Source organism: Pimephales promelas, chromosome 1 (genome assembly GCF_988280905.1).
Source record: "Pimephales promelas chromosome 1, fPimPro1.hap1.1, whole genome shotgun sequence".
NCBI classification, from domain to species: Eukaryota; Metazoa; Chordata; class Actinopteri; order Cypriniformes; family Leuciscidae; genus Pimephales; species Pimephales promelas.
In genome coordinates, this window is record NC_142769.1 from 6,521,072 (window position 1) to 6,540,716 (window position 19,645).

At 38.2% G+C, this 19,645-nt stretch overlaps 1 protein-coding gene across 3 annotated transcripts in view; it reads right to left on the bottom strand.

The window, feature by feature from the left end:
• Positions 1-305: 305 nt before the first annotated feature.
• crispld2 (cysteine rich secretory protein LCCL domain containing 2) overlaps positions 306-19,645 on the bottom strand; it is a 39,883-nt gene continuing 20,543 nt past the window's right edge. For all 3 annotated transcript variants that reach the window (XM_089119981.1, XM_089119928.1, XM_039669875.2), the window contains 12 exons: positions 19,316-19,448; positions 15,790-15,905; positions 15,321-15,421; positions 13,192-13,359; positions 13,027-13,087; positions 12,870-12,936; positions 12,646-12,776; positions 12,481-12,524; positions 12,308-12,380; positions 12,126-12,201; positions 5,406-5,536; positions 306-1,923 (listed from right to left, as the gene is read on the bottom strand). In XM_089119981.1, coding sequence (XP_088976107.1) covers positions 1,872-1,923; positions 5,406-5,536; positions 12,126-12,201; positions 12,308-12,380; positions 12,481-12,524; positions 12,646-12,776; positions 12,870-12,936; positions 13,027-13,087; positions 13,192-13,359; positions 15,321-15,421; positions 15,790-15,905; positions 19,316-19,448 — 1,153 coding nt within the window. In that variant the 3' untranslated portion in view covers positions 306-1,871. The remainder of the gene's footprint in view (positions 1,924-5,405; positions 5,537-12,125; positions 12,202-12,307; positions 12,381-12,480; positions 12,525-12,645; positions 12,777-12,869; positions 12,937-13,026; positions 13,088-13,191; positions 13,360-15,320; positions 15,422-15,789; positions 15,906-19,315; positions 19,449-19,645) is intronic.

The following is a 19,645-nucleotide window of genomic DNA, read 5'->3' on the forward strand; positions in this document are numbered from 1 at the left end:
ATGGTGATTGGTGTTTTTTTTTTAGGATTGTTTTAAAATTATGGTTTTCTCCTTTTAACGTCAGGTGTCTTCAACGTTGTAAATATAATATAAATAGTTCTTAATTAATCTTTGACGTCTGTCTGTAGATATTTTTTGTTAAATTTTTGGGTGTAATATCTTTTAAGGAATTAATTTGGTTAATTATTACTCAATTCTTATTTGTTCAATTTAATTAATAATATTGCTTGTAATCTGTTGCAACAATTTTATTGATTAGATGAAGTGTATTAATTTTTACAGCATATAAAAAAAAATCCAGTGACCCTTCTGAAGCAAAATACAGACACAATCTTAGTATCATGGATTTTTATAGACTTATTTTCAATTTGTGCAAAAAAAAAAAACAATTATCGTATAGCTTTGAAAAAAAAACGAGGACATCCTCTTAAAATACTGACAATACTGAAAACAAAGCACAAATCTGAATATTTACACGAACTATTTTTAAAAACTGTACAAACATCATACTCGAATATATTGCTGCACTGAGGTAAACAATTCAAGAACGTGAAAGTAAATAGGTGAAAAGTAAAAAGCAGCAAAACAGAAGCCTTCAAAAGGGATTATAGTGCTCCTCGGCACATATTCCATATAAGAACATCTATATTTAGTCTGAATCCTCGACTCCAAACACTGTACAACTAGGAAATATGCATTTAGATAAGACATACTTTAGACCGCAGTCTCTTTCCTCTCAGATGTATGACTTTACATGCTTTTATAATGTTGCCGTATCAAAGTGGTTTAAACAAATCGATGTTCAGCCGCCACCGTGCAAAATAAAAATAAGTTAAACTTCCAATGAAATTGCTTTTGGCAGTAACGTAGGACTCTGGGTTGACATTTGATTCTCTAGTGAGCACATATCATGTGTCACATTCATAAACATTTGGTTCTGCTCCACGTAATTTGCAGTTCTGAGCAGGGGTTGAAGGGACACATAATAATAAATAACAAAAACGAAGGTATGAAAGATGAGCCTAAACATGCACTCAGTGATGCTGAATTCTCCCAGGACTGCACATTGTTTCAATGTTTTTGCACCTTTACCATAATGACCGAGTAGTGTTGACTCTGGAAGGCTCACATGCATTATGAAGGGAAGTTCTCTTTTGCTTGGAGTTATGCCTCCTTTTCTTTCCCATTTCTCAGTTTGCCCAGTCCAAGTCCAACAGATCCCCACTGTACTGTACACACTCAATATTATTGCGATAGAGCGCAACAGTCGGGTTGCGGAAGTAAAATTCCCATTCATTTTCATCACAGGGAATCAGTTTTAAAAAGTCTTTGAGACGATGGTTGGTTTGTTTGTTTTTTCCTCTACGGATATATTGAATTTGAAAAATAAGTCTCGAAGCAAATAAGTTTGTGGTGACTGTTAAACTCTATTCCTGCTCTGGCTTCCAAAAAAAAAAAAAAAAAACTGATTTGACATAAAGCACAAAGAAAAATAAAAAAAAAATTTTTACAGATTAAATACAGTGTAACCAATATGCATTTTGTATTGAAAAATTAGAGATTTTGCATGTATTCAAAACTAATAGAATGTAATCCAAAAAAGTAAACGGACTTATTCGATTAAAAACAACAACGATTTAAACCAGCACCGCTGTTAAAATACCATGTCTACCGCACTGCATTATATTAAGAGTTGCATGTGTGGTCAAAATATTGTTCACAATTGTATATAAAACCTTTGGAAGCCCATCGATTGAACTAGTTTGAGAAGACTTTGGTCTTCTTTAAATGTCTCTTTCCTCCAAAAGTCAGAGAAAGATGGAAGGGGTATCTCTTGTAAAGCAAATCTCTTGTGTCCCGTCAGTGGCGTCTCACTCTCTAACAGCGAAGACACGGAACGAACCACCTTCTGTATTGGTTTTACTGCAAGACAGAGACAGAGAAAGAAACAATTAACAAAAAGTATGTTACAAACTATGTTACATTTACATTACTCTAAATGTAATTAACTGAACTTTAGTGGGCTTTTTTTGATCCCCGAACGTAGGACTCAAAAATAAAAATGCTGTACCAAACCTGTATGTGTTTCTTTCTTCTGCTGAAGACATTTTGAAGAAAGTAACCAAACAGTTGATGGGTCCCACTGATTTCCATACTATTTCAGTCAATGGGTGCTGTCTGGTTAAAAACATTCTTCAAAATGTCTTTTTCTTGTGTTTTTCTTTTGTGAAAGAAATTCATACAGGTTTGGGACAGCTTGAAGGTGAGTAAATGATGACAGAATATACATTTTGGGGAGAACTATCCCTTTAAGTACATATTTCTTTATGTACAAATCTTTTTTTCGAGTCAATTCGTTCATTTCATTCGTTGAATGAACCAAATGACTCGATAAAAGATTTGTTCATTTTGATGAACGAGTTCGAACAGGAGAGTCACGAACGCGCATCATAAGAAAGAGCAAGGCGAGCATTTGTGCTTATAAAACTTAAACTTTTTTATTTATTTTTGAAATGAGACCCTTATTCATCGTCTGGTGAAACTCTCATTTGGACCTTGAACCGTTTGGTTCCCAATGAAGTCCATTATATGGAGAAAACTCCTGTAATGTTGTCATCAAAAACCTTAATTTCTTTTCAACTGAAGAAAGAATGACATGGACATCTTGGATGAAATGGGGGTGAGTAAGTGAACTAATCCTTTAAGTGGCCTTTTATTTCATTATTATTATCAGCAAGTACAGATTTTAAAAACATTCTTTTAAAGTACATTAGAAAGTGCACATTCATTGAGATTTAGCACACTTCTTTTTCACAGGGAAAGGAAACGATAAAGATTCAGCTTTGGGTCGACTCGGTCTTATCATCTTCTTAACTCTTGTAGATGTTCAAACCAAGAGTGTCAATGCCCTCTAATCGACTACAATGATTCCCGTAGCTGCTAGATTCAAATTAGCTCTGGAGACCATGAAATTCATTTTTGATATGTTTTAGCTTACCTCAAGGGCATCCAAGATGTAGGTGTCTTTGTTTTCACAGTATTTTCAATTTTGATATTTTTCAGTCAAACCGTTCTTGTCTGTCAGTCATATAATGCAGGTCTATGGTCACCACCTCAAAGAGCATGCACAGAGAAGTCCAAATTAAACATGATTTAATGACTCGTAAATGTAAGTACAAATTGATGGCCTAAGACACGAAACGAGCGGTTTGTGTGAGAAAACGAACAGTATTTATATCGTTTTTACCTCGTGTAACCACAGCCATGTCCAACTGTTCTGACGGCACAGGGGCTTCGGTCTGTGCATGCGTTGGAAGTGATCGCTTGCGCGTCTCCGTCACTCATTGTTTACACAGAGATTTCAGAAGTTTTACCTTTCACTAAACATATTTAGATATATTGAAATCGTCTTCCATTCCTGTATATTTAAATATGTTAAGATATTCACAGTGAAAGGTAAAACTTCAGAAATCTCTCATTTCGAAATGCCGTCAGATCAGTTAGACGTGGCTGTGGTTACACGAGGTAAAAACGATATAAATACTGTTCGTTTTCTCACACAAACCGCTCGTTTCGTGTCTTAGGCCATCAATTTGTACTTACATTTACGAGTCATTAAATCATGTTTAATTTGGACTTCTCTGTTCATGCTCTTTGAGGTGGTGACCATAGACCTGCATTATATGACTGACAGACACAACGGTTTAACCTAAAAATATCAAAATTGAAACTACTGTGGAAATAAAGACACCTACATCTTTGATGCCCTTGAGGTAAGCTAAAACATACCAAAAATTAATTTCAAAGTGAACTATCCCTTTAACACTGGCTCAGCGCTCGTCTCGTGCTGTGGTTCCATTCAGTTTTCTTTATTATTGACTACTGTTCTTGGCCTTGGCATTTTCATTAAAGGCCATTGCACACCGAGTCCGAAATTCGCATCCGAAATTTTCGCACGTTAAAAAAAAAATTCGACCTCACGTTATGTCAGTCACGCTTGCACACCGCCTCCGAAACTTTCGTCCGTCATAAAATTAATCGGATCGGGTTCGATTTTCTGCGTTTTTCGCATCCAGAGCCAGCATTTTGAGAGGTCTTTTGACAATTCAGGGCCGGGGGGAGCTCGTCTTCAAATCATTGCACATATGCGCCGTGCTTTCAGTTTCGGTTTTCAATTCGATCAAGTGTTTATGTTCTCTTCTCTATATTGGATTATGAAATTAATAAACCTCCCCTTTCAATCAGATTGAAATTTAGGATCGAATAAGGTGTGATTGAGCAGCCTATTCGATAACTAATGTATTATTTGGGCACAATATACAATAACAGCCTAGCTGTTCTGTCTGCCCAGCGCTTCCACCGGGCCGCGCGCGGGTGTGTGTTTGTCCGTGTGTGTGTGTCCATACCTGGTCCATTTCAGACACACTGCCAGTCTCCGTTCAGAATCGATTGGTTCACGGAAATTGGTGGTCTTGTTTTTAATATGTGGCTCCAGAATCGCTAGCAAAGCATCGAACTGTCCCACTGACATTCTGAGGTAATAATTTTGAATCGCTCAGGATAAATTCGCAACTCCTTGATAAGGAACTCCTTCCTCTCGGCGCAATTTCAGGATTGGATGGACGCAATATTTTCTCTTTCTTCCCTTTTCAATAAGAGAGAGGGCAAAAATCATCCTCACTGCTTGACGAATCCATTTGGTATTTTTGCGTTTTTTCCCGCAAAGGTTTAAGAAATACGCAACGGACTCGGTGTGCAAGGTTTCTATGCGTGACGAATTTTTAAGCTGACGAACACGAAAATACGCATACGAATATTTCGTGCTCGGTGTGCAATGGCCTTTATTCAGAAATGGATTGGGCTTAATGTGCTGGTGTATTGGACGTGTTGCTTTGTTGGCATCAGATGTGCTGTAATTATCCTTGACCGGGACTGAGTCAGACACCAACAACTTTTCCATCCAATGGTAATATGGAGAGCATGTGAATACTTAATAAAGTTCTCACGACGGGTTGCCCCCCATTTCCCCTAGATTGCATCATATGACTAGCGTGCGGTGAGGAGAAAATCTATCCAAGCTGTCAGTGAATGGCTTTCCTATGCTCAGTTTATGGGCCGGTCAAGGCCAGCAACCGTTTAAGAGGCGAGGATCGATTTCTTCAATGATGGTGTTAGATTTCATTACACTGGAGCCGATTCTGTCGATTTAAGCACTTTGCGCGTAGCATTGGAGAATAAGCAAAGAGCCCCTGTGTGGTCCATCCTCGATGAGAAACCACACCATTACTCTTTAACCACTAACATGCCACAGGCAGATTTGGCCCATCGTGGCTTTTGACCGCTGAATTGAGTTACTAAGAGAAAGCAAAGAGAAGAAACCAGAGCAGAGGTGAAGTTCTGGGTACCTCTCGGACTGAATGCCATTCTTCATGGTCCCGGTGTAACTTTTCCTCTTATCCAGAGCCAGGAGGTCCACATATCCCCCGCCAGCTTTGATCACTCCAGCGTGGATAGCAGCTCGGCAGATACTGGAGCCCTGGACATGAAGAGACAAAAGCGTATTCTGTTAGGCGGCATGCTCTCCTGTGCCATTCTCTCATAGAGAGGCTTCATTAGTAGATCTGTTGATTGATATCATGCTTCCTCAAAGCACACCCTTGCACATGTGTTATACTACAGACACGACCGGTCAAAGTTTGGCATTTTTGGAGGTTTTCATGGTTTTGAAAGTCCAACAATGCGTGTTCTGAAATCAGCTCAGATAACAGGATTTCACAGCGAGTATGCACCCGTTATACACGATGAAATCTGTCAACACACACTGCCAAAATCTTTGCAACTGGTGTCAATATCTCTCAACTCATTCTCATCCCAAGACGTCATCTAACTGACGCTTTTGACCATACGTCAACATCCAATGTTTTAGGGTACCCTTTAGCTGGTAGGTTTAGGTCTGGGGTAGGGTTAGGATTAGATAGCGTCATCTAACTGACGTTAAAGGATGCCCTAAAACATCGGATGTTGACGTATGGTCAAAAGCGTCAGTTAGATGACGTCTTGGGATGAGAACGGGCTGGTAAATCAAAGCAAAAAACTGGACCAGAGTTGAAAGTACGAGCGACAGTAATGGTTAGGGGTGTAACGATATTTGAACCGAACTGAAAAACTGCGATACAGACCTCACGATTCGAATTGCGATACTCTCATTGCGTACCGAACACGCCCCGCCCCGCCCCACCCCCTGCTACCCAGACCCCGCCCAGCCCGGCTCAATGGACCTCATGTCTTAAGCCCCGTTCACACTACACGCGACTTTGTCGCTGCAGGTCACCTGTGGCTGCGCTGGAGGGTGTTCCCCACTACTGGTTGCCTAGTAATGTTTGTGAGTGACATTCACGGAAGTCTATGTTAGACAACAAATACGTTTTATTGCCGCTACAAACAAATATTTTGTAAGGAAAAGTCTAAATATAAATGGAATCAGTACATAAAATGCATAATATTAAAGATGAACGAGAAACAGTGAGTGCTCTTTGCCATCGCAGCAATTTAACTGTGCAAACGGGCAAATACCAGTCTATCTGGGTTCCCTGAAACCATTCAGTCAGTATGGTGAACACCACTGTATGTACATGGACATATATCATGAATTATAGGACTTCACTCCTATTGGTTGCATAAAGTTAAACATTTCTCAACTTTGTCGCGTCGCTGGACACGCCCCACCGGTCGCCAACGGTCGCCCGCTCACCATTGATAATATAATGAATGGTATCGCGTCGCTTGGTCGCGTGTCGGGGCTTTATGTGTAACTTACAGTACACAACGAAGTTAGTTTTGTAGCCTAACCACCATTAACACCAAATAACAAGCTCCGTGTTTTATTATATCGATTATAAGCAAGGTGTAATCTTTCAAATTCTGTCTATTTGATCACGAAATTCAAACAATAAATGGCGTTTTGGCGCTCTTTGATGTGGCGTGACAGATCGCTGTAGGCTAAGCTCCTCATTTCAAGCGGCAACGCGGCGCGCGAGTAAACGCGATCATCTCTTCCTCAGTTACAGAAAGGACACCTGCTGAAGGTATGTTGAAAGATATTAGTATACTTACTGAAAGGCATCATAACTCGTGTAATCGCTCAATCAGTGTTTCAGCAGCGGAAAGACGTCAATAAAACAGCATATAGCTTGTCACTAGCATTATTTACCTCAACAGGCAAGAGATTCAGTGTCCACAACTTTGGTTCCTATAAATTAACTCTTGCACTAAATAAATGCACTATGTTAGAATATATTATATTTTACTTAACCTGTTAAGGATATCTTGATTATTTAATGTATGTTTAAAATATCTTTCATGAAAAAATGAAAATGACAACTGTGTCAATTATTATATTTCATTAACAAATTAGAGTAAAAACAGTTTAAATGCAAAAACTGCCTTATGTTCAGTTTACATGTTTTCATACAATGTGTTGTGTTGATTTATTATATCTAAAAAAAATAACATCTGAATTTAGGTTAGAAGTCTAGGCTACAACCTTTAATGTTATACTGTAGGTCAGCCTTTCTCAAACTTTTTTCAGTCAGGGCACCTTTCAAAAGTGCATAAAATCTCAAGGCACCCCAGTGTAAAATATAATTTAAAAACACTGCATAATCCAAATGTAAATGCAAATGTCTTGTTTAGTTAGACAGAACAGTAATGAATATAGCATAATATGAACTGTAAATAACAATAATAAAAAAAACTGTATAGTACCTTTAAAAACAAAGGTTTGCAAAGTAATTCACAAAATAATTAATCAGAGACACAAATGCCATAAAACCGTAAGAGATGGACCGCCCAATACAAGAACCCAATAACAAATCCAGACCAGGAGAACTCAAATGAAGTGCAGGATGCAGTTAAAATAAAATAAAAAGGGGAAGACATTAATATATATATATATATATATATATATATATACACAATGCAATAAGAAAAAGATGCATGTTAAAAAATGCACCAGAGATAAGCAGGAATGTTTTTCCATATAGTGCTTGTTTTTTTATCCATGACATGCACACACACACACACATACACCCACACACACAAACAATAATCCACAACAAGAGAGGGAGAAAGATCTACATGCGTGCATGCAGCGCGTATACGCGCTCACACAAGCCGGGGGTGGGGGTGACCACAATCGAGACGTGAGCCTGGTGCGACGCACACAGCCGCCCTATCCTGGCAGGGTTGGATGAGAGGTGGTCAGGTGTCTTTTAAGTTTGCGGAATCATCCCTTGGTTTGATAGATTCATCCCATATATTAGACACAACGGGAGAGGGCATGTTGCATCCCCAGTACTGAGGAAGTAGGCTGAGGCTCCATTTCACAGAAAAACTTTCCGGTTCTTGGGGGGATTTTCTTTTCAAAAAAAAAAAAAAAAAAAAAAAGATCCATGATGCTGTAACTAAAGTGACCTAAATTTACGTTTATTTTTACGTTTCTGTCAGTCTGAGGTGTTGTTGCTATAACGCGTTGCTATGGATTGCGTCACTTCCGTCACGCTTCGTGTCTTGCGAGACGGATTTTTATGCTTAATTTTATATATTTATCTAAAATGAATTTACAATTTTATTAATACGTTCATATGTTTAAAAAGAAGAATGTAAATATGTAAATTCAAATATATTTATATATGAAATGTCAGTTGTTGTTTTTTTTTTGTTTTTTTAGCCTACGTAATTTTTGGCGGCACCCCTGACACAGTCAGGGGGCACCCCAGTGTGCCGCGGCACCCACTTTGAGAAAGGCTGCTGTAGGTAATGTACCTGCGGCTCCCTATATACAGTAGTTTACAGCTATAGCAGTTTTTTTTTAATCATTGTGAAACGTTTAATTGTAATTGAGTTAATTTATAGACGAAGACAATTTTTTCATTAAACTACTGTTTTAAAAAAAGGAAGCAATTTTAGCTCTCTAAACCGAATCGAACCGAGACGTTAAAACCGTGGGAAAACCGAACCGTCAGTTTTGTGTATCGTTACACTCCTAGTAATGGTGATGTTTGCCATAGCACTTTGCAGCTATGTTTCTCACTCTCAATTCCACAGTCCTTGAGATGTAAACAGTCTAAAGGAGCCTAGACAAATGACATCACTTCGAGGTCTACAGTACACACACCAGCAACCCAGAGCTCAAGAGCTCCAGAAAAGGCAAGCTGGTCAGACGCCAGGCATTTTCAGTGTGTGTATAAACTCTCTGGAACTTCATGTACCTACAGTTTTTATTCGTTCAACCTAGAACGTAGGTTCAATTCTGTCTGCTTCTGTCTACTAAACACTTCGGTATGACCCTAGAGGTTACCCTCACTTCACCCAGCTTTAAAGTAATGAATGTGCACAGCTCATCGCACACGTCTGGGTGGCATTATCTTATAATACTCATCCAATTGCTCAAGTCAGTGCACTTTCAATCAAAGGCTACCTCTACAAATGACCAAAGTCCAAACCACCGTATAATGAGGGTTAATTAGTGCTTGCTGGAGAGCGTGCTCTGATCTGAGACGCTCAGCTTTTACAGAGGAATGTGGTCGCAACAAGGCCAAAAGGCAAGTTCATTTGAGTTCACACACCACTAAACAGCCTGGCCAGGTCTCTTCTCTGGTGAGAAAAAGACACGCGAGAGAAGCGAATTATCCAGACTGCAGAGAATCTTAAGTTTAAGTAAGAAATCATTGAATTGTTGCAAATGTAAATGTCATCTTTTCAGTGAATCTAAATGATCAATTTCACGGATTCATTCACAAATCAGACTGATTCGTTTGCTGATCCAGTCACAGTGTTTGCTCGCTAGAGAGATAACTATATTAAATGTAATTAGCTGATATAGAGTGCTTTTTGACCAATTTAAGTGGGACTTAAGTACATTTTTCTGTTATACTCATACATAATTATTTATATTGTCTTTGCAATATAGTCAAAGTGTTTTACCAGATGCACTGACAAGTATTTATGATAAACTAAAACTTTGATGTCATTTCTATTGTAACTTGCATGTAATGTATACAATGTAAAAAATAATTAGTCCAGTTTACTTAATTTTATAATGCAAACTTGTTGCCTTAATTTCATTGAATAAGCACAACTCAATTGCATCAAGTTATTCATACTTAATCCATTTAAGTTTTGTCAACTTAATTCTGCCTGTGATCTGAGGAAGTATACTCAGAGTGCATTGCGGCATGAATAAATTACTCGCTTTGTTTTTCTATTTTTGGCTTTATTTTATCATAACAATTTTATTTGCTATCATTATTGGGGTTATACTTGCAAGAGACCACAAAAAAAATTGTAACGGTCAATTAATTAAATCATTAAAAAAATTATATATATATATATATATATATACACGTATACGTATATATATATATATATATATATATGTGGCAAAATGGTAGTCAAACCAGTCAGGTAATGTTTATAAGGTTTTTCTGAGTAACGAAGGCATAGCATACAAACAGTACAGATTACTAAGAAAATTTAAGTAATTTCAACAAATTTGGACATTAAGTAAAGTTAACAAAAAAAATAGTAAGAACAATGTTAGATTTTACAGTGTGGTATTTAACCCTCTGGCGCTGTTCGGTCAAAAATGAGAGACTTGTTTGTTTATTTCAATGAAATGTTAGTACTATATTTTATTTACATTATGTTTTTTATTTAATATTTTGTTGTTTAGAGGATTTTATGGTACTAAATTATATTTATGCAGTAGTAATAATCCATTTAATCACTGTTTGAGCATAAACCTAAAAATTAAATTTCCAACTTAAACTGTCATAAATCTTAAATGCTTTTAGAGCACATACTTAAATTTGGTATCTTTTTAAAGACGACACTTGCCAGATTATTGCTGAAGTGAAAAAATTCCAAACTTGTGTTCCAAATTTGAGGTTGATATCTCAAAAAATTAGCTTTCATTATGCTAACATTATGTTTGGACGCAGTACCAATTAGCTAACATTATGTTTGGACGCAGTACCAAACGTTTCCAATAGAGTAAATTTGTTTCCCGTTCATTTCCAGTGCAATCATCCTTTTTGACATTTTTTTCAGGACCATTTAACCTTTTCGAATCATGTCCATTTTGTGTTCACACATATGGAGGGATTATTGGGTCAGATTCTAAAGGAAAAAAAAAACATCTGGTTAAAAATGATCCAACAGCACCAGAGGGTTAAATATATGTAATTACACATTTGTAATTTAGTACATATTTAACCTTTAAATGTAATATCAAATAACACACTACAGTTCAAATTAAGTACAATTAAGTAATTTGCTTTAGTATGTGTGTAAAAAGTGCACCTTTTTAAAACATAATTATTTAAAATGTACTCTAAAGTAAAGCATTATCACAAAGCGCACTTTTTTTAAAGATGAATTTGGTTTACTCTATTTAGCTGCCTTTCATTTCATTAATATTATTTTCTGCAAGTAGAATCTGCATAGTAAAATGTCCACTCTCAAAAATTCTGTGTTGTTTTAACTCATCTTTGGGTCAAATATGGACAAACTCAGCCATTGGGTTAAAAGTTTAAATCCATTTTTCCAACACATTTTTGGTTTTGTCCATATTTGACCCAAATTTGGGTTAAAAGAACCCAGCACTTTTAGAATGTGAAGTTCACTACAAGTGCACATTCAAAACAAATAAAACTTCTTTTTCACACTGGCTATCAAACTAATTTGTGCCATAATGTTGATTAATGAGTTAAAAAGAACCTATTGGATGAACTTACACGGTTCCCTAAACAGTTAAGTGTTCCATAAGCCCAAGACTTGACCTCAGGCATGCATGAGTCAGTGCAAGAGAGCTGTTCTCCAGCTCAACTCACACAGCTGCTGCTCTGTGGTCAGTCCACACTCGAAGAGAAATTAGTGGCGACAATGGAGTCCACCTCCACCAACAACTCCCTTAAGACCCACACAGACAATTACCGCGGTCGACCCTCACCACAAGGGTAGCATGCTCACTTTAGCCCTCATAAGTGCTTGACTACGAACGCCTGTTCTCCCTCATTTCCCATCTCTCAGCCCTGTAACGCTCACGGACAGAAGCGGGTACTCACGTCAGCGTAGATGTTGCTGCCGACCACTGGAGCCCAATATGAAGGTTCGTTTATGCAGTTAGCTTGGCAGAACACTCTGATGAGATAGAGGAGAAATTGGTAAGGTGCATTAGAAAGTACCTCCAGATGACCTATTATAGAGTGTAATCTATATAGTGATATAACAATACTTTGAACTGTACCTTGGACAATGAGAGGTGGACGTCTTGAAGGGACAAATCTCTGCCACTGTCGTGTAGCAGTCTATTGTTTGCTCTAAAAAAAGGAAGAAAATACATAATTAGTGAACCAGAACTTCTGTCAAAGATTACTAAATGTTTGCATTTACATAAGATAAAACAGTAAAAATCCTCACCTTCCACTTTTGACACCATAAATGCATTGCCAGGTTTGTATTTACTACAAACAAAGAAAAAAAAAACACAGAACACAGATTAGTTTTAATAACTATCAATGTGGATATTTAATTGTGGACTAACTTAATTGAAATAACTATATCATCATAACATTCAGACTATACCTGAATGACTCTACGCCATTCTTGGTTGCCTTTACAAAGAACGGGAAGCTGTCTTTTCTTGTGACGTCAACAAGGCCTCCATTGTTGTCAATTATTCCATAGTGGATTGCAGCACGGCAAATACTTGATTGCTACAAAAACAGGAAGAAAAAAATTGAGTTATTAAATAAATCGAACATCATCATCAATAACAGGACCGTGTGAAATCTCAGCGTAACACTTACAACATCATAGTACAGCGTTCCCCACACTTTCCCCTTCTTATTTATACAATTGGCTGGGCAGTTGTACCTAGGAAAGAAGAAAAGGATCAACAGTGAATTTTCAAAACTTATTGTCTATTAAAATCTTTAAAGAAACGTCTACTTCATTCAGACTGACCTATTGCAGGTTGCACCTTTACATTTGTCCCTCATTTTTGTCTCACACTTAATAATTTGGGCTGAAAGGCAAAAATGAATACTTTAATATAATAAGTTATATTGTTTGAATGGTTTTAAAATGCTAATAATTGATCAATTTTCAAGTAATATTATTCACACTAACCTAGATAGGTATTTCTTGTAGTCTTGGGTGAGGAAGGTTTGGCATTTGCAACTTTTTTAGGGGAGAAAGGCTTGGGCTGAGGTTTAGTTGGAGTAGTTTGAGGCTGTACCGGCTCCTGAGGCTTCTCCACCTCATTCATATCTGGAGACTCGTGACGTTCAGGGACTCCTAAAAACAAAAAACTCAAATTAGATTTCAATCTTTACACCTAGTATTAAGATGCGTTTTGGTCGATCGGATCACAAGTGGACGCTGAATACAGGTGTAAACGGGGTCGGAAACATTTTGAGCTTGTCCACTTTCCAGAGGTAGTCGAAAACGCATTCGACCAGATTGCTTTTGTAAAGTAAGCGTTCACGTGGGCGAATGCGTTCGAACAGCCGCAAAAGACCGTCTACTCTCATCCTACTGACCTAACGAGTAAACATTAGGGATGCACGATATATCGGCCACCATATCATTATCGTCCGATATTTGTTCATTTTTATGTTATCGTTATCGGCCCGATAATGACATTTGGCTGATATACTAAAGCTGATAAATAATTAATTATTTCCTTCAACACATGACACCTGAGACACTTAAGACACACTGTTCAACATGATTGATCTTAATTGCTTGAAATATGATTGGAATCAAAAACGAAGTGCAAAATGTGCTGTCATATCGGCTACCTGAAATTATAATGAGAACATTACAATTGTGTTAGGGAACGGATTTTAATTGTGAGACTTTTGTTTTTGCAATCAGGATTTCAAAAATTATATAAAAATTTGATTTAGATTTATCGGCCGATATATATCGGTTATCGGCTTTCAAATATAAAAAATTATCGGTTATCGGTATCGGCCAAAATGTTCATATCGGTGCCTCCCTAGTAAACGTTATGGGAAGTGTGCAACGCATTCTCATCCTTTAGCGTCATATAGGACGCTATATGACAAAACGGCGAAATACTACGCACATGGCACCCGTTATCGTTAATATAACGCGCTGTGATGGTTAGGTTTAGGTGTGAGGTAGGGTCTGCGTCTCATATTCACGCTAAAGGATTTATGACGCCTTGGGTTCGCGTGTTATATTAATGATAAAGGGTGCCATGTGCGTAGTATTTCGCCGTTTTGTCATATCGCGTCCTGTATGACGCTAAAGGATGAGAACGGGCTGGTGATAGTACGAGATAGTATTTAAACGTTGTTGGCTAGAGACCCAAGTTTAGTTTGAAGACGAAAAACATACAAAGCACAATGTTCTCTCACCATTCCTGATATCTAACACACACTCACAGCGTTTGACAGAGCAGAATTGAAAGCTTCAGCTCTCCATACGTGTTATGTCTCTGGTCGTGTTCATATGTAAATTGCACAAGCTTATTTTGTCCATTAGATCGAAAGATTTACCCTGCGAAGAAATCAGGACAGCAGTGGTAGAAAGTGAGATGGATTAAAACAGGGAATCTGTCTCCCTCGCCTACTTGTAATCCAATCAACCAAAACGCATCTTAATTCCAGGTGTAAACACGGCCATAGACCCCTATATAAACTGAACCAATGATAAGTTGTAAATGTGCTCAGAAATCTCCAACAAATATTTAATTGCATCGACTATTTTAAGTAAAAAAGTGAGCAGGATATATACAAATGTAATGTATGGCTTCAGCAGGCATGATGTACTGTATTATGAATTTAAGTATTATGTATTATCAGGGAGTCCTCCTCAGCTCTACAGCGCCCCACAATTTAACAATGTAGATTTGTGGTGAAAAATGGAACTGCAGCACGCTCTCATAGAGAGCCATTGGGGCTGATTTCAGACTGCCCCGCTTATTTTCACATAACCTCGAATCTCGATCCAGACCAAGATGATGTCAATTGGCTTCAGTAGTCTGCATCAGGTCAGTAACTAGTTGGTATTGTCTGTTCTTCCTATCTGGAGTAGCATATATATTTCTGTTGTGTTTGTTTCATGTTTGAGGTTGAATAATGCAACCTGTGTTCAGCCAAAAGTGGTCTGGGTGTGTTCAGCAGTTATTATATAAAGCTTACAAAATGTTTATGATAAACTGCCAGTATGACCCAGAATCTGCCCTACCAAAATATATAGTCAGGATCCTCATTCATCATCCTCACCTTTGTAACAGAGGTTGTCTCTGCAGCCTCCTCCGTAGCTTGGTGGACACTGGGAGCAGGGGCGGCCATGTTGGTACGGGGCTTCCCCGATCCAGTTTCCCCTAGAAGAGGGCACAGGTTCAGCATGAGTTCGGAAATTACTGCAAAATCTGCACATCTGATTGAGCACTCAAAACACATTATCACACACTCTCACGGATCTCAGGACTGATTTAGGAAAACAATCCACAGCTGCCAAATTAAATCATTAGCTTGGAAAAGAATAGCATATTCTGTTTTCCTTTCCAAAAATCCTTTCCATTTTCCAAAGACTGCGTAAAAATTTGCTTATAACCTCAATGTTTTGAAGGATGGAATCTTTGCTTTAAAAAAGTTTTGTTCCATATAGGATAATGATCAGGAATAGTGATTAGCCATCTGGTGTTACGTGAATAAACATCAGCAAAAACAGCACAGTTACTGGTCTTACTTTGGCGAGTAGTTGCAGACGAGATAGACTGAGTTCTCCCAGACCTCTCCCCACACGTTCATACGTGGACACATGTGTACAGCACAGCCAACACGATTGGTTGTGGCCCAGACCAGCTGAAAACGAAAGAAAAAGATCAATTTTATTAATGGAATGGGTGCGGTAGGGGCCCAACCTCACATTCTTTCATAGGACCTGAAGTTTACCTACCCATTATCCAACTCTTAAAGGAGTAGTTCACTTTTTAAAAAAAACTTTTGCTGATAATTTACTCACCCCCATGTCATCCAAGATGTCCATGTCATTCTTTCTTCAGTCAAAAACAAATTAAGGTTTTTGAAGAAAACATTCCAGGATTTTTCTCCATATAATGGACTTCAATGGGAACCAAACGGTTCAAGGTCAAAAAGACACTTTCAAGGTCAAAAAGACACTTTCAGTGCAAACTGCAAACTGTTCAAAGGGCTTTAAACAATTCCAGACGATGAATAAGGGTCTTATCAAGCGAAACGATCGCTCATTTTTAAAAAAAAATAACAAAGTTTAAGTTTTATAAGCTCAAATGGTCGCCTTGCTCTATTCTGTGATGCGCGTTCGTGATTCTCCTGTTCGAATTCGTTCATCAAAATGAACAAATCTTTTTTCGTGTCATTTGGTTCATTCAACGAACGAAATGAACGAGTTGACTCGGGAAAAGACTCGTTCATTTTGACGAGTTTGAATAGGAGAGTCACGAACGCGCATCACACCCTAACCCTAACAGAGCAAGGCAACCATTTGAGCTTATAAAACTTCAACTTTGTTTTTTTTGTTTTTTTAAATGAGCGATCGTTTCGCTTGATAAGACCCTTATTCATCGTCTGAAATCGTTTAAAGCCCATTTGAACAGTTTGCACTGAAACTGTCTTTTTGACCTTGAACCGTTTGGTTCCCAGTAAAGTCCATTATATGGAGAAAAATCCTGGAATGTTTTCATCAAAAACCTTAATTTCTTTTCGACTGAAGAAAGAAAGACATGGACATCTTGGATGACATGTGGGTGAGTAAATTATCAGCAAAAGTTTTTAAAAAAATGAACTACTAGTTTAAACCTTAACCTACCCATTCCACCAAGCCAGTCCCTAACCTTACCCGTATCCCACCACAATACAACAAGAACACAATAAGTTCACTATACCTAACAATTATTATTATTATGATTTTTATTTTTGGGATGCACAATATATCGGGCAGCATATCGGTATCGGCCGATATATGTTCATTTTTAATGTTATCGTTATCGGCCTGGTAAGAAAATGTGGCCGCTATATTAAAGCCAATAAATAATGTATTATTCCCTTCAGCTGAGACACTTGTCGAGCACTGTTTATGTTTGCGAGTTTCTTGAAATATGATTGAAATCTCTTCAAAAAATGAAAATACGGATCGGTACAACATTTGCAGCGCAAATCTGTCATATCGGCTATACAACAATATAACATGGACATAGATTTAATTGTGAGACTTTTGTTTTTGTAATCAGGCTATCAAAATTAGATAAAAATTTGGATTTAAGTTTATCGGCCGATATATCGGTTATCGGCTTTCAAATATAAAGAATTATCGGTATCGGCCAAAATTTTCATATCGGTGCATCCCTACTTTATTACATAGTAGTTAAGACACTTAATATAAAGTGGGACCAAAAAATGTTTTATTTTAGCATGGATGAAAGATGCAGATGTCTTTGCTGTTGTTGGTGTTGAAGGAATAAAAAAGACATCCATATCAAATCCCCCCAGACCAGAATGAGAAGTGTTCCCCAACAGGAACCAGTCTCCGTTCTGGGGCAGCAGCGGTAGATTGATGGGGCCACGGGGGCCGTGAATAGAGACTGCCCTCTTTCATTCTGCACTGAAGGGCGGAAGGAGAAACACCTCAAGTGTGACCGGGCCAGTTTCCTGAAAAACGTGTGTGATCCTTCTCTTATCCACACAAACAGAGTATTGCCTGCGTGCAGCCCATTGAGTTGTGGTCAAGGCCCTCGCTGATTCGCTTAAACACAATAGAGTTCACCGGGTGCAGTCCTCCAGCATGAGCCAAACCATTTGGCTGTGAAATGAAAGGGAAGTGCTTAGTCAGGCCTTTTTTTATATACATACAGTTAACCCGTGGTGGGGTTGCATCCAGCCCCGTCGAGCACAAGCCGAGGGAACACGTCTCAATGCTCCCTGGGGAATGCACTTCCTGTGCAAAGAGGCCACAGGCGGTGTCGGCCATGGGACAATGATACAGCAAACTAATCAGTCTCAAAAAACACAAACTCAGGTTTATCCCTGATGGATCGTTTGGCAGAGAGAAGATTGAGGGGCCCTCGCACAGCACGTGAGAGAGGAGCAGAAAACAGGGAGAATTGCTGCGTGGATTTGGCACGGATCCCCTACGACTTCTTCAAAAGAATTCGGGTCAAACAGGAAAATAATTCAGGAGTCAAGCAACACTTTCCAGATGCTGGTGACCTGCTTTTTGAGGGCAAGAAAGCTGAGAGAATCTGGGACAAACTCATTCCAGTGAAGTAAAGTCTGAGAGGACATGAGGCCGTTGCCCAGACCCTCTCTCTTTCCGATTTTTTTTGTATTTTTTATCATTTTTATCATTCTCAATTTACTCTGTTATTCTCTCTCAGACTTTGGTTTACCTCTCTTGCCTACTTTTCTTTTCTTTGTGCTTTTTATCGGATTGACCTGGCATGTTCAATATGTTTTGACAGTGTCAAAGTTATTTTTCAAATACTATTATTTAAAAAAGGGATAATAAACAGCCAACCGCTGGTTACATATAAATACCTGCAGTGAATCTAAATAGTATTTGGACACTACGAGGGATTATTCCCTAAAGATTCACCCGAAAATGAAAAATTAGTCAACCGTATGACAAAAATGTCGTCCAAACTCAGACTTTTATGCATCTTCCAAATGTAAATAAAGTTATTTTTAATGAAACCTGACTGATTTCTGTCCCTCCAATGAAAATCCAAAATTTGGCAATAAGAAATCATATATGAATCGAGCGGTTTAATCCAAGTCTGAAGAGATGCAATCACTATATGATGGACAGATTTCATTAGCATAAGCCTTGATCAATGAATGAGCATCAGAATCTCATACATCACATGATTCGTGCATGAGAAAGAACCTCAATGGACTGTCAAATTATTCATTTTTTATTTTTGGGTGTAACTTTCCTTTTAAGCTTAATTTACAATATGCATTTTTAGGACTCGCTTTTAGGTGTCCAAATACATACATGTGTGATACAAGACACTGTGGCAGATTAATGAACATCATTAGTCAAGTCTGCACTCCATATGCTGTTTTCAATGGAACTTAATGCAGGTCACACATGCTTCTTATTAAACACCGCTGGAGAGGAGTAAACCCAAGCTGGCGAGTGCACATCTTCGCACGTGAGTTTTAAAATCATAAACAAGGTCATGTTGTTTAGTCCCACTGGGATAATTGTTAGCCAACTAATCTTTCTCACTCACTTGTGTGTAGTGGGTGCACATGGGTCCAGAGCAGCGCTCAGGGCACCACGGGTTGCACTCATGCGGGTAAGGGTAGGTGTAGTCCTTCACCTCGTCGTACCAGGCCTGCACATGGTAGGCAGGAGAGCGGTACCTATCAGGAAAGAGACACAGTTATTTAATATGATTATGAGTATCACACACCAGTACTTAAACAAGGGCCCCTATAGTAAGAGAGTCAGACTGGTAATATAAAAAAAAAAAATCACTGGTTCGATTTTCAAATAAAGAGGACAAATTTTGAGTGGGCTATGGGTTGGCACACTTGGCCTTCACGTCATGTCTCAAGGC